This window comes from Chrysemys picta, chromosome 5 (assembly GCF_011386835.1).
Source record: "Chrysemys picta bellii isolate R12L10 chromosome 5, ASM1138683v2, whole genome shotgun sequence".
Classification (NCBI taxonomy): domain Eukaryota; kingdom Metazoa; phylum Chordata; order Testudines; family Emydidae; genus Chrysemys; species Chrysemys picta.
In genome coordinates this window covers 99,787,620-99,811,100 of record NC_088795.1, presented here as the reverse complement: position 1 = coordinate 99,811,100, position 23,481 = coordinate 99,787,620, and the positions used below count along the sequence as shown (strand labels likewise).

Here is a 23,481-nt window from a genome sequence, read left to right as displayed (position 1 = left end):
AATGCAGGGAAGTCTGTGCTGCTGCCTATGCACCCTGTATACATTCTGTTGATAAACAGAACTTTACACGCCATTTCTCTCAGGCTGGCACTTTTCACAAGCATTGCAAATTTTCAATTTTAAGTTAAACAATTTTTTGGAAATTCAAGCTGATAAAATTCTCTAATGTTCTTGGCTTTTTATCGAGCATTTCAGACAGTTTACTGATAGTACAATAAACCTTTCCACATAGGACTGGAATTGCGAGAAATCCCTTATTAGTAGGGCTGTCAAGCGATAACAAAAATTAATCGCGATTAATCGCATTGTTAAACAATAATGGAATACCATTTATTTAAATATTTTTGATGGTTTCTACATTTTCAAATATATTGATTTCAATTACAACACAGAATACAAAGTGTATAGTGCTCACTTCATATTTATTTTTTATTACAAATATTTGCACTGTAAAAAAAACAAAAGATAGTATTTTTCAATTCACCTCATACAAGTACTGTAGTGCAATCTCTTTATCATGGAAGTTGAACTTACAAATGTAGAATTATGACCAAAAAAATAACTGCATTGAAAAATAAAAATGTAAAACTTCAGAGCCTACAAGTCCACTCAGTCCTACTTCACCCAATCATTCAGACAAACAAACATGGTTACAATTTGCAGGAGATAATGCTGCCCGCTTCTTATTTACAATGTCACCTGAAAGTGAGAACAGGCATTTGCATGGCACTGTTGTAGCCGGCATTGCAAGATATTTACGTGCCAGATGCACTAAAGATTCATATGTCCCTTCATCTTCAACCACCATTCCACAGGACATGCATCCATGCTGATGATGGGTTCTGCTCGATAACGATCCAAAGCAAAGTGGACCGATCCATGTTCATTTTCATCATCTGAGTCAGATGCCACCAGCAGAAGGCTGATTTTCTTTTTTTGGTGGTTCGGGTTCTGTAGTTTCCGCATCTGAGTGTTGCTCTTTTAAGATTTCTGAAAGCACGCTCCACACCTCGACCCTCTCAGATTTTGGAAGGCACTTCTGATTCTTAAACCTTGGGTCGAGTGCTGTGGCTATTTTTAGAAATCTCACATTAGTATCTTCTTTGCATTTTGTCAACTCTGCTGTGAAAGATGTTCTTAAAACAAAAGATGTGCTGGGTCATCATCCGAGACTGCTATAACATGAAATATATGGCAGAATTGGAGGTAAAACAGAGCCAAAGACATACAGTCCTCCCCCAAGGAGTTCAATCACAAATGTAATTAATGCATTATTTTTTAATGAGCATCATCAGCATGGAAGCATATCCTCTGGAATGGTGGCCAAAGCATGAAGGGGCATACGAATGTTTAGCATATCTGGCACATAAATACCTTGCAATGCCGGCTACAAAAGTGCCATGCGAATGCCTGTTCTCACTTTCAGGTGACATTGTAAATAAGAAGCAGGCAGCAGCATCTCCTGTAAATGTAAACAAACTTGTTTCTCTTAGCGATTGACTGAAGAAGTAGAACTGAGTGGACTTGTAGGCTCAGAAGTTTTACACTTTGTTTTGTTTTTTAGAGCAGTTATGTAACAAACAAAATCTACATTTGTAAGTTGCACTTTCATGATAAAGAGATTGCACTACACTATTTGTATGAGATGAACTGAAAAATATTTGCACTGTAAAAATGATAAAAGAAAGTATTTGTAATAAAATAATAATAGTGAGCACTGTACACTTTGTATTCTGTGGTGTAATAGAAATCAATATATTTGAAAATGTAGAAAAACATCCAAAAATATTTAATAAATTTCAATTGGTATTCTATTGTTTAACAGTGCAACTAATCGCGATGAATTTTTAAAATCACAATTAATTTCATTGAGTTAATCGCGTGAGTTAACTGCGATTAATTGACAGCCCTACTTATTAGGTTTTTCTTTACACATGTAAAATAAACATACAGGTGTTTAAGGAAAAAAACTTGGACTTGGTAAGAACATGTTTTACTTTTTTAAAAAACCTGATAAATAATAGAAACTAAAGAGAAATGGGACCACTGATAGTTATCTAACGTTATAACACCATTTGTAAGATTAGTGGCTCTTCTACAGTTCTTCAGAGTGTTGGACAGGAGCAGAGGCTAGCAAACTGCTGATCTCCATTTTGCTAGTGTTATTCTAAAGTAAGTATACTTACAACTTTAATTTCTTCTATTGTTTAATTAAAGCTTTGTTTTCTTAGGGCTTGGCTACACTTGTGAATTAGACCGCATTAAAGCAGCCCTGGGCGCCCTAGCTGACTACCCATCCACACTGGCAAGGCACGTAGAGCGCTCTGACTCCAGGGCTAGAGCGCTCCTGGTACTCCACCTCGGCAAGAAGATTAATACTTGGTGCGCATTGGCTGAAATGCCCAGGCATCAGTGTGAACGAGGTGTTGCATTACTGCGCTCTGATCAGCCTCTGGAAACATCCCATAATCAAGTGGCCACTCTTGTCATTGTTTTGGAATCACTGCAGATATGCCAATATGCCCTTTGAAAGCTCCATTTCTGACAGCCAGCATGCTTATCTGCTCCGAGACAAAGCAACCATTACTGTGGAATGCTGTATGGGATGTGAGAGAGGGGCCGGGGGTGGAGGGAGGGAAAATGGGGTCTGTTGCTGTCTGAACTTACAAGACAGCATGCGGACATGCTCTCAGCCCCCCCCCAAAACCCCTCTCTCCCCCCCCCACATACACACAACACATTCCCTGTCACACTCCACCCCACTCCACCCCTCTTATTTGAAAAGCACGTTGCAGCCACTTGCATGCTGCGATAGCTACCACAATGCACTGCTCTCTGTGGCCGTTGCAAGAGCTGCTAATGTGGCCACGCCAGTGCACTGTCAGCTGTCAGGATGGACAGATTGCAGCGCTTTCCTTACTGCACTCTACAAAGGCTGGTTTAACTCAAAGCGCTTTACATCTGCAAGTGTAGCCATGCCCTTAGTATTCTAAAATTTGTTTCCTACAATACGATGGAACACTTCAGAAATTTTATCCCTCCCCATGCACCAAAACTTACGTTTTAATAATCACTAATTTAACAAAATGTTTGCTTATTACTTATGATTAATGAATTGATTTCACAAAAGTCTACAAATCAAAAAACCTTGCTAAACAAGTCTACTAGATATATTAGGGCACCATTGGGAAGAACAGTTAAAAAACAACTATTTTCATGTCGAATGATCTGTTCAAAGAGAAAAATATAATCCGATAATCATGTTTTTTAGAATTTCTGATACATCTAGATGTGTTAGTCAAAATACTACTCACTACAGTGGCTTTTAAAGCAAGACATGTCAAGAACAAATGGTTATGTGGCTGCTCTGCATCGCCATTAAGCAGTTCACTAAACCAGCCATTTTGATCTGCTATCATCAAGAAAAAACAAGAAATATGTTGAATACTCACTTCTTTTCTTTTGCTTGCTACCAATTTCTTGTCTGATCGCTGCACACTACTAGTTCCAAAGTAATCGAGTACAGAGGTTGGCGTCAATTTTATTGGCGATAAAGGTTTACTTTTAGCTTGTGGTTTTGCATCCTCCTTTCTTGCTCCTGCTGTTCCTAGACAGCTGCTTGCTGATGTTCCATTCTCCTTGGGTTTCTGGGAAGTCTTCTGATTAATGAAGTCACCTTCATCATCTTAACAGGGAAAAATATTTAATCACTCTGTTACCAATATCCTGAATAAGTTCTTATATAATGTAACTGATGAGAACTATTTGGGGCAAGTTTGTTAATTCTTCACCTTACATCTTTGCAAATGTTACAAAATGTCAAATGTTCATTTAAATAGGGTTACCATTCGTCCGGATTCCCCCGGACATGTCCAGCTTTTTGAGCTAAAAATAGCGTCCGGGGGGAATTTGTAAATGTCCGGACTTCCCACCCCCCCCCATGCAGAGCGCGCACGGCTAACAGGGCAGCCGGCCAGATGGTGCCACTTACATGGGGCTCCGACAGCCAGAGAGAGCACGTCCTCCACCTCCCCTGCAGCAGAAATCCCTCCCTCCCTCCCTGCATTCAGAGATCACCTCCGGCAGTCTGGAGCTCCTCCCCCACTGCCGCCCAGAGTGCCGGAACGAACGGCTCAGGCCGTTCCTGAGCAAGTTCACAGAGACCTTAGGCGAAGGTCAACAACAAGGGGGCCAGGGGGTCGGAGAAGGGGCAGGGAGGTTCTGGAGGGGGCAGTCAAGAGACGGGAGGGGGGTCGGGAGTTCGGGGGGGGCTTTCTGGGTGTGGGGGTGTGGATAAGGTTTTGGGCAGCCAGGGTACAGGTAGGGTGCTGGGGGGCAGTTGGGGGGGTCTTAGGAGGGGGCAGTCAGGGGACAAGAAACAGAGAGGCTTAGGTAGGGGGTGGGGTTCTAGAGGGCAGTTAGGAGCAGGGGTCCCAGGAGGGGGCAGTCAGGGGACAAGGAGCGAGGGAGGGGGGTGTTTGGGAGTTCGGGGGGGGGCTGTCAGGTGGCAGGGGTGGGGAGAGGGATCGGAGCAGCCAGGGGACAGGGAGCAGAGGGGTTTAGATGGGTCGGGAGTTCGGGGGGGGGGGGCTGTCAGGGGGTGTAGAATGGTTGGATGGGGCGTGGGAGTCCCAGGGGTCTGTGTGGGGGTGGGGGTGTGGATAAGGGTTGGGGCAGTCAGGGGTAGAGTCCTAGGGGGCCAGTTAGGATGGGGGGAGGGTCTCAGGAGGGGGCAGTCAGGGGACAAGAGGCAGGGAGGCTTAGGTAGGGGGTAGAGTCCTGGGGGGCAGTTAGGGGCAGGGGTCCCAGGAGGGGGCAGTCAGGGGACAAGGAGCGGGGGGAGGGTTGGGGGTCTTGAGGGGGGGAGTAGGAGGGATAGGGGCGGGGCTAGGGCAGGACGGGGGTGGGGATAGGGCGGGGCTCCTCCCGTCCTCTTTTTTGCTTGTTGAAATATGGTAACCCTAATTTAAAAAAAGCTCAAAGCAACACTTCCATAATTAAATGTAGGGTATTTTTACATACAGGTCTGTTGTATCTTAGGCGCATTTAACATGCGCAATTTCAGCTTTACACGGTCGGCAAAAACAAAAACAAAAAAGAGAAAAAAATAATTTTAAATACGGTTTCTGTGGTGCGGACGATTCCGCCCGCCATTACACTCAATGTAATTTTGACTATACACAATTTTCAATTTAGGCGCTGACTGCAGAACGTAACCCCAGCATAAGATGAGACAGACCTGTATAAATTATTTACTACTACTTTGTACTCACACAGACCCTGTCTCCAAAGAACTTTATAAAAGGTATGCATCCCCATTTTACAGATGGGAAACTGAAGCACAGAGACTTGGCAACAGAATCAAGGTCTCCTGACTCTCAGACCTCTTCCCTAGAAGAGCTACATCATACTTTTAAAACAGCATGATATTAAGATAAAGGTCTTTTGTAGCATAACTCTTTAGGTAAAATTATATATTTTTATACACACACACACCCACCCACACACACACACCCAAACCATAGCATTATATTGATCTACTTTCCATTTCAGTACTTAACATGGCCCTCAGCACTTGAGTACCCACGGATCGCTTTCTACTGTTTACTTACTGCCCTTTCAAATTACCTGACATTATTTTAGGACTTTCAGAGGTTGGTGCTACTGGCAAGGGAACAAGAGATGGATTGGGGTGTTTATTTCCTGGAAATCTGCAAGGCAACTACTTGAATCATAAGATTTTTTTTTTGTATTTTTTTATTTGTTGTGCCCTTAACAGAGTAACTAGCAACTAGTGCATGTGTTAGCAGCGGCGGCAGCATTCATTAACCCTTTTTATCAAAAGAGCCCTAAATGCTTTACAAACTATATTATTTCTCCCTCCACTGCAAATGTAGCAATCTCTGACCTTGGCTACACTTACCCGCAAGTTCGACGGCTGGAAATCGAACTTCTGGGTTCGACTTATCGCGTCTAGTCTGGACGCGATAAGTCGAACCCGGAAGTGCTCGCCGTCGACTGCGGTACTCCAGCTCGCCGAGAGGAGTACCGCGGAGTCGACGGGGGAGCCTGCCTGCCGAGTGTGGACCAAGGTAAGTTTGAACTAATTCGAACTAAGGTACTTCGAACTTCAGCTACGTTATTCACGTAGCTGAAGTTGCGTACCTTAGTTCGAATTAGGGGGGGTAGTGTAGACCAAGCCTCTGACACAGAACAGCAGCCATTTAACAGTTCAGCCCACAAAGTACCCTTTTCAATTGAAATTGAGAGAATTTTGGCAAAAGTATGGAATAGCCCACAGACCACAAAAATGAATAGAGGATTTGGTCTTCCCTTCCCTTTAAGGGCTCTTTTTATAAAAATGATGAGAACAGTTTTGTCCTTACAGTTCTGTTAAATCATTTTCAATATCAGTTCACAGGAAACCATTGCTACTAGCTGTTTTCATCAATAGATCAAAGTTTCCTAATAGGCAGCTATTCGAAGAATCCACACAGTGATTATTAGGATTCCTGAATCTGAGGCGGTCTGGGAACACAATTCATAGAAGAGATGTAGGAGACTTACAGCACTGAGTTACCCAACTCTCTTGTCAGTATAAGACCATCCTCACACTATGTCTTCTATTGATGTGCTCATTCTGAGCCTGATCCAAAGCCCACTATGGTCAATGAAAAGACTCCCAAAGGACTTCAATGGGTTTTTAAATAAAGAGGAGACACTGCCACAAGGGTTATACAACTAAAAGAAATCAAACAACACAGACATACTATGCCAGTGTCCAGATGAAGATGCAAGTTCAAAAATTGTATGGTCTGATTTATTTGTTTCAACAAGATTTGTTTCTATGGTGAATTGTTGCTAGAAGACTTTCTAAATGGAGGGATTTGAATTAAAAGACAAAGTGAGTATTCGGTGCCAGAGGAAATGGCAGGGGGTATAAAGGACAGCATGCAAGGGCCAAAAAATAAGAGAAAGGAAGATATGACTGGAGCAGTTGATCTGGAGGCTTGAGTAGAGTGAAGGAGTAAAAAGAAAAGTGAAAAGATCTGATAAAAGCAGAACTGTCCAGACTTGAAGTCTCCTTTGTGTACCTGAAGACTGATTTTACATTTCTCAAGGATGATGTTTCTACCGCTTTCCTTGGGATACTGTACTACAAAAGGAAATTGTCCTAATATTCAGCTTAATACTCAGCCTTAGTTGTCCTTTCCTTAGTTGTATTTAGAGCTGAAACAATGAAAAAAATGTGCTCACAGAAATTTTAGCACAAAAATGTTTCTGTTTTCCAACCACTCTGATTGTATCTCCTTCTTTCTAGTTATATACGTCTCATCTCTTTAAGTAGCTTTCCTAAAGGTACACTATCCCACATAATTGTCAGCGGTAAGTGGATATGTGCTTGTTAGGTCTACACAGTTTTCTGTCCTCCTTATCACTTATGGGTTGATTTTCTGTATCCACGTATTCTGTTTCTTTTTTCGGTTTAGAGTTTCTGCCTCTCCCCTCCTACCACCCAATAGAGGGTGATAGTAACATTCGTGACTTTACCTGAAAGGTTTCTGCTATTGAACATTGTTATTATGTGGTATACAAAGAACAGCTCAAATGGGCAGGCTGATTATTATCCAGGGCTATATGATATGCTTGTGAGGGAAGGAACTAGGTTATCACAGCTACATCAAAAAAAAAAAAAATCATTACAGAATGCCTGAAGACAAGATTTGTCCACCAGTCGAACAATTCTAGATCTGATTTGGCCCACAGAGTAATTGATCAAAGAAAGAAATCAAACCTGGGTTTCTGACACAAAGGCACAGAGTCCTGCCACTAGACCAAGAGGTTTACTTTTTTCAACACAACAATACATTTTCTTTAGGCAACAATACATCTCCTACAGCCATTAAGCTCAATTTAACTAAGTATAATATATCCGGGAGATTTGGCTACTGGATGCTTTAGGCTCCTAATTTGCCCTAGTTTAATATCTTAATAGTAGACTGCTTGTTCTACTAACTTAATTTCAGAATTATTTTCACTTCTTACAATTTTTCAATTGAACAAGAAAATGCATTTCCGAGGTAAAACGTGCATCTTACTAAAATTAACAGTTAATGGAGATATAACTACATTAATTTGTCTCTGGTAAAAAACACAGATCGCCTTCTACTTTTATTTTTCTTAACCCTAAAGCTGCCAGTATAATAGAACAGGGTCCTTACTCTTCTCTACTGATATCACAGTCTGCATACTAGTAAACAAGATGACTTAATTATTGCAACTTTTTTTTAAGACTGAAAATATAAACACAGGATATTGCTTTTTGTTGGGTAGAGCAATGTAAAAGGATAAATATGATGAAGTTTAATTAAAAAGGATGTTGATTATTTGGAGTCATGTTTATAGTGTGAGCACTTTAAGTATGGGTGGTAATTAAAGCAGGGCACTAATTATGCCCTTGCTAGGAAAGGCGGTATTAGATTTACTAAGTGCAAACTGTGTGCACTGAAAACAAACAGCAGATTTATAGGCTGCTGAGTGCTTATGACCTCAGAACATATTCATCTGAAAATGTAAATGCGGGGGAGCCTAACAAAAACATGAAAGTAACTGTCCGGCAGCAAATAAATCACTATTTCTAATCCAGTTTGCTTCAAAAAGAGAATTTTCAGTGGCATGATGATTTATCAAAAACAGATTCAGAAATAGGAATTTACCTAAGTTATTTTCAAATAACTAAGCCCCAGTACGTTTGAATTTTGAGGATGTGCTGACCACTCCAGGGAAGGCTTGACATATCTTCCTCACAACTAACCCGCACAGACCTGCCTTAATTTCTTAACTGTTCTTCTGAAGATGCACGGAGGTTGTGGGTTTTTTTTTTATTAAATTAGGTTATGCCTTTTTATTTATATTTCTTTATGATGTGTAATGAGGACTTGATTTTTTTTTTCCTGCTCGTTGTTTTACCTTAGAAATTTCAGGACTGCCGTATTTTATTGTAGAACTATTTAGAGACATCAGATATATAATGAAAGGTTTGGGGTGGGGGGAGGGATAGCTGAGTGGTTTGAGCATTGGCCTACTAAACCCAGGGTTGTGAGTTCAATCCTTGAGGGGGCCACTTGGGGATCTGGGGCAAAAAATCAGTACTTAGTCCTGCTAGTGAAAGCAGGGGGCTGGACTCAATGACCTTTCAGGGTCCCTTCCAGTTCTAGGAGATACACTGCACTGGAAATTAACACATACAGACTTAATAATAATTATTGATATTGTGGTAGTAACTACAAGCCACAGTCATGGCCAAGCGGACTCCATTGTGCTAGGCACTGTACAAACAATATAAAAGCATCCCTGTCCAGGGATGTAACAGAGGTTACAATTGTAAGTAATTCAAATCTCGCACTCCCTTTCTAATTTTCCATTTAGAGTGTAAACTATTTGACGCAGGGACTTTATTATATATTTGTACAGTATTTGGCTCTGATCTCAGCTGGGGTCTCCATGTATTATCATAATGCAAATGTAAGTTTAATGTGGTAGAATTACTTTAAAACAGACAGGCATACTGCAGCATGAAAAACTTTGAAACAGGTCAAAACTAACAGCAGCATAAATTCTTTTGTTATTAAGATTATATTATGTGTACATAATTATAGTGTGTTTTGGACAGATCAAAGCTAAGTTTTAATACTGCCTCTTAATGTTAATCACCACAAGATTATATATTTCCAACAGCAGCACTTAGAAGCTGTTATGCACCAGAGTCCTATTGTGCTAGGCATTGTACAAACACAAAAAGTCCCCGTTCCCAATGAATTTACAATTTAGATAAGGTACTATGGTCCTCCATGTGGTTTATCCTTATGTCTTATTCTCCAGACTGTGGGTATGTCTACACTACGAGATTAGGTCAATCTTATAGAAGTCGATTTTATACAGTCGATTGTGTATGTCCACACTAAGCACAGTAAGTCAGCGGAGTGTGTCCTCACTACCATGGCTAGCATCGACTTACGGAGCAGTGCACTGTGGGTACCCTTGTTGCCAAGAAGGCTAACGGCATTTTGGGCTGTATAAGTAGGGGCATTGCCAGCAGATCAAGGGAAGTGATCATTCCCCTCTATTCGACATTGGTGAGGCCTCATCTGGAGTACTGTGTCCACTTTGGGGCCCCACACTACAAGGAGGATGTGGAAAAATTGGAAAGAGTCCAGCGGAGGGCAACAAAAATGATTAGGGGGCTGGAGCACATGACTTATGAGGAGAAGCTGAGGGAACTGGGATTCTTTAGTCTGCAGAAGAGAAGATTGAGGGGGGGATTTGATAGCTGCTTTCAACTACCTGAAAGGGGGTTCCAAAGAGGATGGATCTAGACTGTTCTCAGTGGTACCAGATAAGAGAACAAGGAGTAATGGTCTCAAGTTGCAGTGAGGGAGGTTTAGGTTGGATATTAGGAAAAACTTTTTCACTAGGAGGGTGGGTTACCTAGGGAAGTGGTGGAATCTCCTTCCTTAGAGGTTTTTAAGGTCAGGCTTGACAAAGCCCTGGCTGGGATGATTTAGTTGGGAATTGGTCCTGCTTGAGCAAGGGGTTGGACTAGATGACCTCCTGAGGTCTCTTCCAACCCTGATATTCTATATTCTATGATAGCTATCCCACAGTTCCCGCTGCCCATTGGAATTCTGGGTTAAGCTCCCAATGCCTGGTGGGGCAAAAACATTTTCACAGGTAGTTTTGGATACGTCATCAGTCGTCCCTCCCTCCGTGAAAGCAACTGCAGACAATCGTTGCTCGCCTTTTTTCCTGGGTTACCCGTGCAGACGCCATACCATGGCAAGCATGGAGCCAGCTCAGCTCAACGTCACTGTTGCGGGCAAATCCACTGTGGGGGCTGAGTGATCCAAGTTGCCAATGCAATCATTGATGTTCTGTTATCAAAGGTAGTGACTCTGGGAAATGCGTGGGCCTTTTTAGATTTTAGGTGCATCAAATTCCTATCCTTTGTCGCTGGAGAACAAGTCTTGCAGCCGTACATTCCAGTCCAGTCGGCACTGTAACACCCCATAGCACTTCTGTGGTTGACACATGTAACAGCTCCAGGGTTCTTGTTCTTTTGCCTTGGCACCTTGCCCTACCCGGACCTCCAAGCATTCAACACAGAAGCACCTGCAGCAGCTGGCATTGCTACACAGCAGCAGCTCCTTGCTTTCACAGCACACGGTGCAGTAGGACTGCTAACCGTCGTCATCCATCCTTCCGCTACAACTCTGCTCTCCTGCTCCCCAGCGACGAGCTCGGGGGATCCGTTCATGAAGCCTGGACAGTAGTAAGGAGCAGTTCAATTATAGGCTGAGCAAGTGCAGAATGATAGTAGAATGTGCCTTTGGACGTTTAAAAGCTCGCTGGTGCTGTTGGTCAGACCTCAGCGCAACCAACATTCCCATTGTTATTGCTTCTTGCTGTGTCCTCCAGGATCTGTGAGAGTACGGGGGGAGGGGGGGGATGACGTTTATGGCGGGGTGGGAGGATGAGGCAAATTGCATGGCGTCCGATTTTGAGCAGCCAGACACCAGGGCCATTAGAAGAGCACAGCAAGGCGCGCTGCGCATCAGAGAGGCTTTGAAAACCAGTTTCATGAGTGTGTGTGTGTGTGTGTGTGTGTGTGTGTAAACCCGCCCCCTTTGTTGATTTTAATTCCCTGTAAGCCAACCATCCTCCTCCCCCCCCCTTCGAAATAAAGTAACTATAGTTTTGAAACCATGCATTCTTTCTTTATTAATTTAAAAGAAAAAAAAGATAACAGACAAGGTAGCCCGGACAAGGCCACATTGCTTATTGTAGCCACACTAAAAATCAAACTGTCTGAATGACAGCCTTCTGTTGCTTGGGCCATCCTCTGGAGTGGAGTGGCTTGGTGCCCGGAGCCTTCTTCCCCCAGCTCTCCCGCATTCTTGGGCTTCTGGTTGAAGAGGCTATGGAACATGGAGAGGAGGGTAGGTGGTTATACAGTGGATGCAGCGGGGGTCTGTGCTCTTGTTGGCTTTCCTGCAGCTCCAACAGACGCTTCATCATATCCGTTTGCTCCTCCATTAGCCTCAGCATTGCATCCTGCCTCCACTCTTCGCGCTCACTTAATTCTTTCCTGGCCTCTGCCACTGAATGCCTCCATGCATTAAGCTGTGTCCTATCAGTGCGGGAGGACTGCATGAGCTCAGAAATCATGTCATCGCAAGTGAGTTTTTTTCGCCTTCTAATCTGCGATAACCTCAGGGACGGGGATGATAGGGGGAGCATAGAAACATTCTATGCTCTACGATTCTGGGGGGACTGCATGGTCACCTGGTGCTGAGTTCGCCATGCTGACCAAACAGAAAATGGAATTCAAAAGTTCCCGGGGCTTTTCCTGTGCATCGGAGTTCAAAGTGCTGTCCAGAGCTGTCACAATGGAGCACGCTGCAATAGCTCCCGGAGGCCAATACCGTTGATTTGCAGCTGCACTACCCCAACTTCAACCCAGCAAAGTCGATTTTAGCACTACTCCCCTCGCCGGGGAGGAGTACAGAAGTCGATTTTAAGAGCCCTTTAGGTCGACGGAACGGGGTTGGTTGTGTGGACGCATTCACTTTAAATTCGACCTAATCCCGTAGTGTTGACCAGGCCTGTGTGTGGGTTGTTGGTTGGTTTGTATGGGGAGGAGTCATTTTATTTTGCTGCTTTGCCGTAATTATTTTAGAATCAGATTGATCAGTAGTTAATACATCACTTAAAAAGATAGGACTATATTTGTTAAATATTTTTGTAGATTTTCAGTGTTCTCCTTTTAAACAAAACTATAAGTAAAAGTTATATTCAAAACCATTGAGGTTTTAAACAGAATAAACTCCAGGCAAACGAACAAACCCTCAATAATTTTTGTATTTGCCTATTAAATTAAAAAACTGATTAACTTTAAAAAATATATTTAAAAAAATAAAAAAAAAATTATTAAAACCAGATGCCATATTTGACTAAGGAAATGTAATTTTCCCACTATTCACATCATTTAAAAAAAACCTGAAATGGTCCAACAGTAACTCTAGGCTTCAGAAACTGGCCTTTATAGTGCTATAGATTTGTTTTACATTCAGTTTCTCAACATACAATTTGATTCTAAATGCATTACAAACATGCACTTTAAACTAACTCTATTAGAGCTTCTGCCAAAAGTGAAATGTCAAGGCAAAATGTGATAAAAATATAAAAGCTACCAACCTCCAAGCTATTCAAATTTCAATCCTATGTCACCACTTTATTGGAGAAGTTAAACAGATGTGATCAAAGGCCACTCAATGAAGATTGTCTCTTTCTCTATCACATTCTTTCAGGGAGCTAGAAGGTTTGATCTCAGAACCCTTAAAAGTTCCAAAAGAACCAAAGGGGATAATAACGTACGGACTACTTGTACGCTTTTCCAGGATCAGACCCAAAATCTGGAGCAACTACATATGACATTTATACATTTCAGAGGATTGGAACAAAATTGTATAGCCTTTAATACACTTTTTGTTCACTTTAAACAAACAAATAGACCACCAAATATAATAGTTACTTTATAATTTCTTTTAAATTTTTGTTGAAAAAAAGTTTCAAAACCATCAATTCTTTTAAAGTATGCTTTATCTCCAGAAATGCCATACTTAATATAATTTTCTTCAAATTAGATATTCACACTATTGTACAAATGGAAACTTCTGAATTCATGTGTTAATATTATATATACTTTCAAAATCAGCAGTCCATTTACTCTCACAATTAAGAGATTATGATCAGCGACTCTTATTTTATTAACTTGTACCAGAGTCATTTTTAGCCTAAGATAAAATTCAAGGCTGCTACTTACTGTTTCACAGAATTGATTTGAATGTGAATCCTTCCCACACTGTCAGATGTCACAAAATGTATATTTTACAAAAATTAATACTGTGCTATTATATTAAATAGACCCCTATCAATGAGTAGAAAATAGCATCAATCAAAATTTTAAAATACTTGAAAAACAAACTGCAAATATATAGGTTTATCTATTTCAGATATTGCTAAGTCTTCACTGTATTAAAGCATAATAGGTAAGTATGCATATGTATATTACTTTGAGGTATCAAACTTAATAAAATGTATTTTTTCCTATTACACAAACTGTTCTATTCCTGTGATAATCAAACATGTCTAATCTCAAAGTACAAAGAAGGGCTCTAAGTTATTAATTTAAGAGACAGAATTGTTTCTTTACTTTTACCGGCTGATCCAACACATTCTCATTTATATTTAAATAAAAACAGGATTCCTGGCAGCTGAAGCTTAATACTGGTTTCTTTACTTCTGTTCATAACACTTATATTTAATACAAAACAGGATCATAGAATCATATAATATCAGGTTCGGAAGAGACCTCAGGAGGTCATCTAGTCCAACCCCCTGCTCAAAGCAGGACCAACCCCCAACTAAATCATCCAATCATTAATGAGCTGGAGGATTACCTGGATTGCACCCTCAGCAAGTTTGCAGATGACACTAAACTGGGAGGAGTGATAGATACACTGGAGGGTAGGGATAGGATACAGAAGGACCTAGACAAATTAGAGGATTAGGCCAAAAAAATCTGATGAGGTTCAACAAGGCCAAGTGCAGAGTCCTGCACTTAGGACGGAAGAATCCCATGCACTGCTACAGACCACTCAATCCTGTTCTGATACCAGTTTTAGCCCAGAGCATATTTTACAACATTTAAGAACCACCGACTGCAATATGGGCTTTTAATGAAAATTGTAATGTAACCTTAACCATGGCAGCAAACCACAACCTGATTATGCAGTGTTTTACAACTTTAATCACAAAATATGAAGAATGTGCTAAGTAGACAGCACTCAAATAGCTGGAATTAGACTTGACACCATTAGCCAAGTGTCTAAGGCATGTGGCATTTTATATACATTTTTAACTGTTTTATGCAATTATGGGAGACTAAATGAGAGATATCTTGTTAAATAGTATCAATATTAATAAATTTGGAGAAGTCTTGTAATCAATCATCCAATAGTAAGAAATAGTGAAGAAACTGAATTTTTAGTAAACTGAAATCTTCACTAGAAAACCTTCCTTGAAAAAGGAAACTACACACCTAATAACTAAAATATTATTTTAATTAAAATAAAACAATTACTTTAAGGGAAACGTAGAGATTTATAAGATGTAAGAACATTAAAAGTGTTTACAACCTGCTTTAAGAATTAGAAGAAATTTTTTTAAAACTTTAAATTAAAAACCCACAAGAAAAATATTTTAGAAATATTCTGTTTAAAATTACATTAATCAAGATGGAGACTTTTTAAAAACTATGACAATCAGCTTGCTTACTGTAAGTAGCACAAATTTCATTTTTAGTATGATAGTTCTTAGTGAAGTAGGCTCAGAATAGCCAACTTAACAGTTTTTTGAAGACTTAAGTTTCAAAACACTTTTCCAGTGTTTTCATAAGTAGGGATTCTTTCCTGGAAAACTGTCAGATAGAATGAGCAAACTGCACATAGTGTTCTTTTAAAATTACGTTTTACCCACCTTACTCAATCCAAGATGAATTGTATGTCAAGATGAGGTTACATTATGAGTATATCAGAGTGCCAGCTCTGCTATAGGTAAGTTTAAACAGAAGGGGTTTCTTAAAGGACAACTTTTAAGAGATCTAAAATCTGCATGCATGTTTATTCAGATGCCTTGAAATTTGGTGTTTGTAGGGTTAGTAATCCAAATTGGAGCAAGGGGTTCTCAAGATACAGAACCCCCCAAAAAAGCATTTTTTAAGATTGATCATTTCTAACTTTGGGGGGAGGCACACTTTGGAGTCAATCCATGGCTCTCACTGAGCCCAAAGTGTTCTCAATCATTCAACATATACCCAGCTAGTGAATGGCTCAAGGGGACATGCTGTGACCATTAAACCAGGCACTATGTTTGAAACCCACCCTTGGCAGAAAACCAGAAGTGAAATGTAGGCATGTTGCTAAAAGCAGCTTCTGTCAAAGGGTAGTTTGTGGAGGGTGGAGGTAGGGACGGAATCTGAGTACAAAATTCAGAAGGTGCTCGAAACTATTTTTGAAAATAAAAAAATGACACATGAAAATGCTTGCTGGGAGGGAAGGAGGAATTAGTGCTGCAGAGGAGTCGGGAGGAAACCAGGAGAGAGTTTGGGGCTGCAACAAGTGGTAGGGTAATAGGGAGGAGGATAAACAAGGATGGCAGCTCAGGTCAGTCGGAGAGGTGGGGACTGGGGAGAGTGCGGGGAAGGCAGAGGAACCTCAGGATTGGGGGAGGGGAGGCCTGTCAGCCCCAAATTCTCCATTCTTATGTGCGCACACACCAGGATCTGGGGATCCCTATCCCTCTGGGGGTGTTTAAGCCCCTCACCCTGCCTCCAAGGTGAACCAGGATGTGGGGAAGGGGTTCCTGAAAGTAACACAAATTTAAACCTTCAGAACCAGGAAATACATAGTTAAGGTACATGCCACCCCCTGTGGAGTGGAGGGATTAGCTGGAGTGGGGCAGGATGGGGTGTGCCAGGGGCATGGCTGTGGAGGGCAGGCTGAAGAGGAGGAGTCCTGCTGGAGGGTGTTGTGGGAGTGTGGAGCCTGGCTCAGTGTTCAGCTGAGGCTATCTAACCAAAGAAGCAGGCATCCCCTACAAGACTGCTGCCTGTGATAGGTTTACGTAGCAAGAAGCAACTTCTTACATGCTAGTTGCTTCTACAGTGCTAACTACTGGTGTAACAATGGTGCCTTTGGTGGGACACTTCTAAGAATACCAATTCAGGACAGATTGCTTAGAGCAAGGCAATTACAGCCCAAGGCTGGGGTTCCTTTGCACATCAAGGCAAACCAAACCAGCCAAACAAAGACGACTTGGTTTTACCCCACTGGCTAGCCATAAGTCATACAAGCAATTTCCTTAGACACTCCAGTTTCCCAGTATCATCACCAGTGCCACTCGTTATGGGGAGGAATGGTTATGAAAACCAATACCCCAGTAAAAGAAAAAAGGTTCTCCGAATCCCAAAGGACCAAGCTCCAGACCCAGGTCAATACACAAATCAGATCTTACCCACAAATCACGTTGTTGCCAATCCTTTAGAATCTAAAATCTAAACGTTTCTTCACAAAAGGAAAAAGATTTTAAATTTTAAATAGATGAGAGCTAGACTTGGTTAAATAGAATCAATTACATACAGTAATGGCAAAGTTCTTGGTTCAGGCTTGTAGCAGTGATGGAATAAACTGCAGGTTCAAATCAAGTCTCTGGAGTACATCCACAGCTGGGATGGGTCATTCAGTCCTTTCAGGGCTTCAGTTTTTAGCGAAGTCCATCCAGAGGCAAGAAGCAGGATTGAAAACAAAGTGGAGATGAGGGAGCTGCCTTTTATAGTCTCTTCCGGGTGCAAGGGCACCTTTTTGTTCTTACTGTGGAAAAGTACAGCAGCAAGATGGAGCTTGGAGTAACATGGGCAAGTCACATGTCCCTGCGTGATTCAGTTTGCAGGCCGACACCATTGTTTACATGTTAGTTTGAACGTTCCCAGGAAAGCTCAGATGTGGATTGGCGTCTCCCAAAGTCCATTGTCAGTTATGTGTTTCTTCATTGGGCACTTACTGAGGATAGTCCCTTCTCAAGAAGCTAATCAAATGCTTCACTAAGGCTACTTAGAATCAAAACACATTGATATACAAGTACATAGCCAATATTCATAACTTCAACTACAAAAATGATACACCCATACAGATAGCATAATCATAATCAGAAAATCATAACCTTTTTGTAGACACCCCACATGACAACCTTTGTATAATATTTGCTGCAAATATATAACAGTGATTGCATTTTATGTCAATAACGTCACAACTGGTTTAACGGGATGGGAAGATTATCTGCAAATGTTCGTGGGAGACAAAGTGTTTCAGAACTGATGGGGATGGAAAAGAGAGACATCAGTCTTGTCTCATCTGCTTGAAGTTACTGTAGCCCCCATATAATACAACTGTCAAGATTTTAAAACCTAGACCATGCCTGTGATTTCTCTCATTGGTCCTCTCAGCAATTACATGTTGCAAACATTCCAAAGCATGTCCATTATCCCCCTTCCAGTGTAACAGGAGGGAAGAGCAGCTCTTAGAAACCATGTGTCCTAGTGGAGAGACAAGTGGACTAAGCTATCCCTGACTCTGCCACTGGCCTGTCGGGGGACGTTGGTCAAGTCATTTCACCTCCCTGTGTTTCAGTTTCCCAATCTGTAAAATGGGGGCAGAGATGTAAAGGGCTTTGTGATCTACTGATGAAAAGCACTATACAAGAGCTAAGTATTATTACTGAGTTACAGTAGCATATCAACTGCAAACCTGCAAACTACAACTGCCTAAATGCCTACTAACTACTACTAATATTTCTCTATTAAAAACAAAAAGACAAAAAACACACTAAGAAATTCACTGAAACATCATTAACACAGAGTTAAGGTTGTCTGTGGTGTCTTGTGCCCTTCCAGAACATGGACTTCAATGACACAAACCTCAGAAACCAGAAAATGAAGAGTTAAGATATTTCAAATTTCAACTTCTGAAAACCAGGAAACACAGAGTAAAGCCAACACAATCATAACTCTGCCCTCTTAGAGCAATGAACCAATAAAAGCCATACTTGCACTCTGCCTTTGTAGATAGGTCACAACAATCAGAGAATAGGGTACACGACAACTACATCACAGAATCTAACGTCCACACTTTGCTAAGGCAAAACCTGTGTTTAGGTGAGCTGTAATAAACAGGAGTTACCTGCACATGTTCTATACTCATACTCTGAGCCTAATTCCCCAAAACAACCCCATACTTGCTAAATCTGACAACTTCAACTTCCCCCCCCTTCCCCCAACCCATTCATTCTCACTGCAGGATTCCATTATACTATAGTTTCATTTACTGCTAGTATACCACCTCACTACTGACAATCCCCATGCTAAAATGACTCCTGTGCACTGCTGCTACTCAACCTACAGAATTTAGCACTGAAATGAGACATACTGAATCTCTCACACTACATATGCACTCTTTCCTTTGATCACACACATGGGGGGCTAATTCCCTCACAGAGGGCCAGTCTCCTCCCAGATCTTCTCTTATCACAATCACAGATCTGCCATGGTGCTCCAACTAATCCCTCCACCATTCAATATAGCTACACCTAGCATAGTGAACTCATCTGGAGCGGCTATTACCAGCTCCAGGGTGGCACAGTGAAGGTTGTGTTAGCGTGTACCTTAACTCTATTTCCTGATTTTCAGAAGCTGATATTTGAAATACCTTAACTCTTTGTTTCTTTCCTGGTTTTCCGAAGTCTGAGTGTCACTGTATTCGATGTTCTGGAAAGGAAAGAGACACCATAGGGCAACCTTACCTTTGCATTAAAGATGTTTGTCAGTGAATTTAGTCAAAATAGCAGCATTTTTCTGCATTCCAATATTATATTTTTGAGAACACAATTAAAAAAAAATAAAAACTTATGCTACTAAAAGTCTATTATATCCTGACCTCTCAAGGAAGTAATCTAGAAACCTGTGTAAGTGTTCAAAAAAAATATATAAAGTTACCACAGCAAAGTCAGTGAAAAGAATGGAAAATATATATATGGGTTTAAAAAGTTCAATATATTCAAAGTATCAAACCAAATTACCAAAGCACAAGGTCCAAAGCACTCTATATTATCAACTAGCATGTGCCATTTCTACCCTCTCCCATCAACTAGGTTAAGAATTACTAACAGCTGTACAAAATTTATAGGGGAAGTGTTTGCTAATGAACCCTCATCTCCCTAATGATGACATCAAAGTACATCAAAGAGATAAGAACCATAAACCTCATTTAACAATTCAAAGATCATCCATGTAAGTACGTGAAAAAATATAATTTAGTCTCAACACTTCCCAAACAAGGGGGAGAGAGCATAGTAACCAGAAATAATAGCTCACAAAAATCCTTTAAAATCCTACATTTCCTTTCGGGGGGGGAGGAGGGGAGGGAGTTATACAAAGATGAATTAAGTTAAGAGTCTTGTTTCACAAGCTTAGAAATGAAATGAAAAACCATAAGATGTATATTATAAGATATGGGAGAATATTCTTTAAAACTCTTATAAACTAAGAATATCACATTACATGTGGTCCATAATGTTATGGCTTAATAACTAAAGTTGCATCGGTAAGGAAGAGAGGAATTAACTCAGCTTTGTACATCAACCAAAGAGAATTAAAAAAATTAACAAATAAGTCACTTGGAATAAAGTAACTGTAGCATCCTTTAAAAACTGATTTTGTGGTTGCTATGTTAATAAGTTACAAAGCAGGAAGAAACCTATTACGGCATAAGTCTACACTACAAAGCTTTGCTGACATGGCTATTTCAGCTAGGAATTTGAAACAAAAAACAAAACAAAAAAATGCCTACAAGCAGACATAGGGCAATGCTAACTCCTTCATTTGCACCTGAAAACAAAGTAGGAGCTATTCCAGATCACAAAGCACAGTTTAATAAACAGGCCACCATATTCTAAACTCCTTGAAAGATGAGTAGTTTTAAGAAGTAGCCCTTCCAAGCTGGTATGGGCAGCAGTCCAGATAAATAAATTTCTCCTAAATCACAGGAGCACAATCCCAGGGATTAACTCCCTATTCTTAGTTTGGTCTAACTTGTTTGATTCAGTCTGTTGGTTGCTTTAATTTTGCTTCCTTTGATTTTCCTTCCCTAGCATCCTTCTCAGTCACCGAGAGTCACAAAAGCCATGGTTGACAAGCAAAAGCAGGTGGCATTTTTCCATGGGAACAGACAGCACTTTTCCATTCTTATCATTGTAACAATCTCTTGTTGATTTACACAACTCTCAACAAAAAACCTAAAAGCTATAATTTTTCTGCTGTTCCAATTTTCCTACAGAAAGACATGAGGCTCAATCAGCAGAGCAGTAACTAATCTGCAAATGTTCATGATTTCACGTACTAGCTAAATGACAATTTAAAAATCCACACTGGGTCTCCATCACATTAGTGATGATTATGAACTCTATGGGACAGGTACTGTCTTTCAGCTAGATTGGAGTAACTCGAGTGTGAGTGACCACACTTGCGAAACACAGGAGCTATGCTGTGTATATAACATATCTGCTATTTGCAGTGCACTGGGGTTAGCTAACCTACGTTAGGTAACGCAGGTTAAAACAGCAGCGAAGACACAAATTCGAGTTGAGCACACTTTTGGGGGGCGAGGGGGACAATATAGACATACCTACTATTAGCCAATATCATGCACTCCCAGAATGCCTTGTATTCCTATTAAGCTTTACAGTGGGTAAACTTTGTATAACCTCTATTAGGGCTGTCAAGCGATTAAAAAAATTAATTGCAATTAATCACGCTGTTAAACAAAAATAGAATACCATTTATTTTAAATAATCTTTTGGATGTTTACTACATTTTCAAATATATTAATTTCAATTACAACACAATACAAAGTATACAGTGCTCACTATTTATTTTTGGTTACAAATATTTGCACTGTATAAAACAAAACAAAAATTCAATTCACTTCATACAAGTACTTTAGTGCAATCTCTTTATCATGAAAGTTGAACTTATAAATGTAGAATTATGTACCAAAAAAAGGCATTCAAAAATAAAACTATGTAAAATTTTAGAGCCTACAAGTCCACTCAGTCCTATTTCTTGGTCGGCCAATCACTAAGACAAACAAGGTTGGTTACAATTTGCAGAAGATACTGCTGCCTGCTTCTTGTTTACAATATCATCTGAAAGCGAGAATAGGTGTTCTCATGGCACTTTGTAGCTGGCGCTGCAAGATATTTATGTGCCAGATGCGCTAAAGATTCATATGTCCCTTCATGCTTCAACCACCATTCCAAAGGACATGCTTCCACGTGGATAATGGGTTCTGCTTGATAACGATCCAAAGCAGTGCGGACTGATGCAGGTTCATTTGCTTTTTTGGTGGTTTGGGTTCTGTAGTTTCCATATCAGAGTGTTGCTCTTTTAGGACTTCTAAAATCATGCTCCACACCTTGTCCCTCTCAGATTTTGGACAGCACTTCAGATTCTTAAACATTGGGTCGAGTGCTGTAGCTATTTTTAGAAATCTCACATCGGTATCTTCTTTGCATTTTGTCAAATCTGCTGTGAAAGTGTTCTTAAAACAAAGATGTGCTAGGTCATCATCCAAGACTACTATAAACATGAAATATATGCAGAATGCAGGTAAAACAGAGCAGGAGACATACAATTCTCCAATGAGTTCAGTCACAAATTTAATTAACACATTTTTTTAACAAGCATCATCAGCATGGAAGCACATCCTCTGGAATGGTGGTCGAAACATGGAAGGGGCATACGAATGTTTAGCATATATGGCATGTAAATACCTTGCAATGCCAACTACAAAAGTGCCATGCGAACACCTGATCTCGCTTTCAGGTGACATTGTCAATAAGAAGCAAGCAGCATCTCCTGTCAATGTAAACAAAGTTGTTTGTCTTAGCGATTGCCAGAATAAGACATAGGACTGAGGACTTGTAGGCTCTAAAGTTTTACACAGTTTTGTTTTTGAGTGCAGTTATGTAACCAAAAAGAAAAATCTACATTTGTAAGTTACATTTTCACAATAAAGAGATTGCACTTCAGTACCTGTATGAGGTGAATCTTATTTTTACAGTGCAAATGTTTGTAATAAAAATAATATAAAGTGAGCACTGTGTAGTTTGTATTCTGTGTTGTAATAGAAATGAATATTGAAAATGTAGAAAAACATCCAAAATATTTAATAAATTTCAATTCGTATTCTATTGTTATAAGTGCAATTAATTGCTATTATTTTTTTTAATTGCGATTAATTTTTTTAATCACGTGAGTTAACTGCGATTGATAGCCCTAACCTCTATCTTTTGTATCTGTAGAGTATGTCAGAAGCAAGATATATGTTCTACTGAGACTTGCCAAATATGAACAGTGTGCTAGGTATGGCTAATACAATGTGCTTGGGATACCTGGTTGTCTTCGTACCATGAAAAACAGGTATGAAACTAGAAAAGAAAACGGGAGTGAGGTCTGTAATAATACAGTGGAATTTTCTATCTGCTGTAAACAAAATGAATGTAAATATGAGCAGAATTTAGTTCACCCTTTGGAACAGATTGAAACTCCAGATGAGTAATATATGAACCAATCTCTTTTTGCTGATTTATCTGTATTTAATAAACTGAGCAATCTGACATCTCTTTAATGGATAACTTAAACCAAATCACTAATACTAGTGAGTGAACTGATTAGCAGCACAGAGTGATTGGATTAGCAGCTGTTGAGCAGTGCTAACTCAAGAGGTAGCCTGTAGCTACATCCCTATTGCA

General features: G+C 40.4%; 1 protein-coding gene across 1 annotated transcript in view; it reads right to left on the bottom strand.

Moving 5' to 3' along the window:
* Positions 1-23,481, bottom strand: part of RFC1 (replication factor C subunit 1) — an 80,512-nt gene that overhangs the window by 25,287 nt on the left and 31,744 nt on the right. The window contains exon 5 of the mRNA XM_065598152.1: positions 3,453-3,685. Coding sequence (XP_065454224.1) covers positions 3,453-3,685 — 233 coding nt within the window. The remainder of the gene's footprint in view (positions 1-3,452; positions 3,686-23,481) is intronic.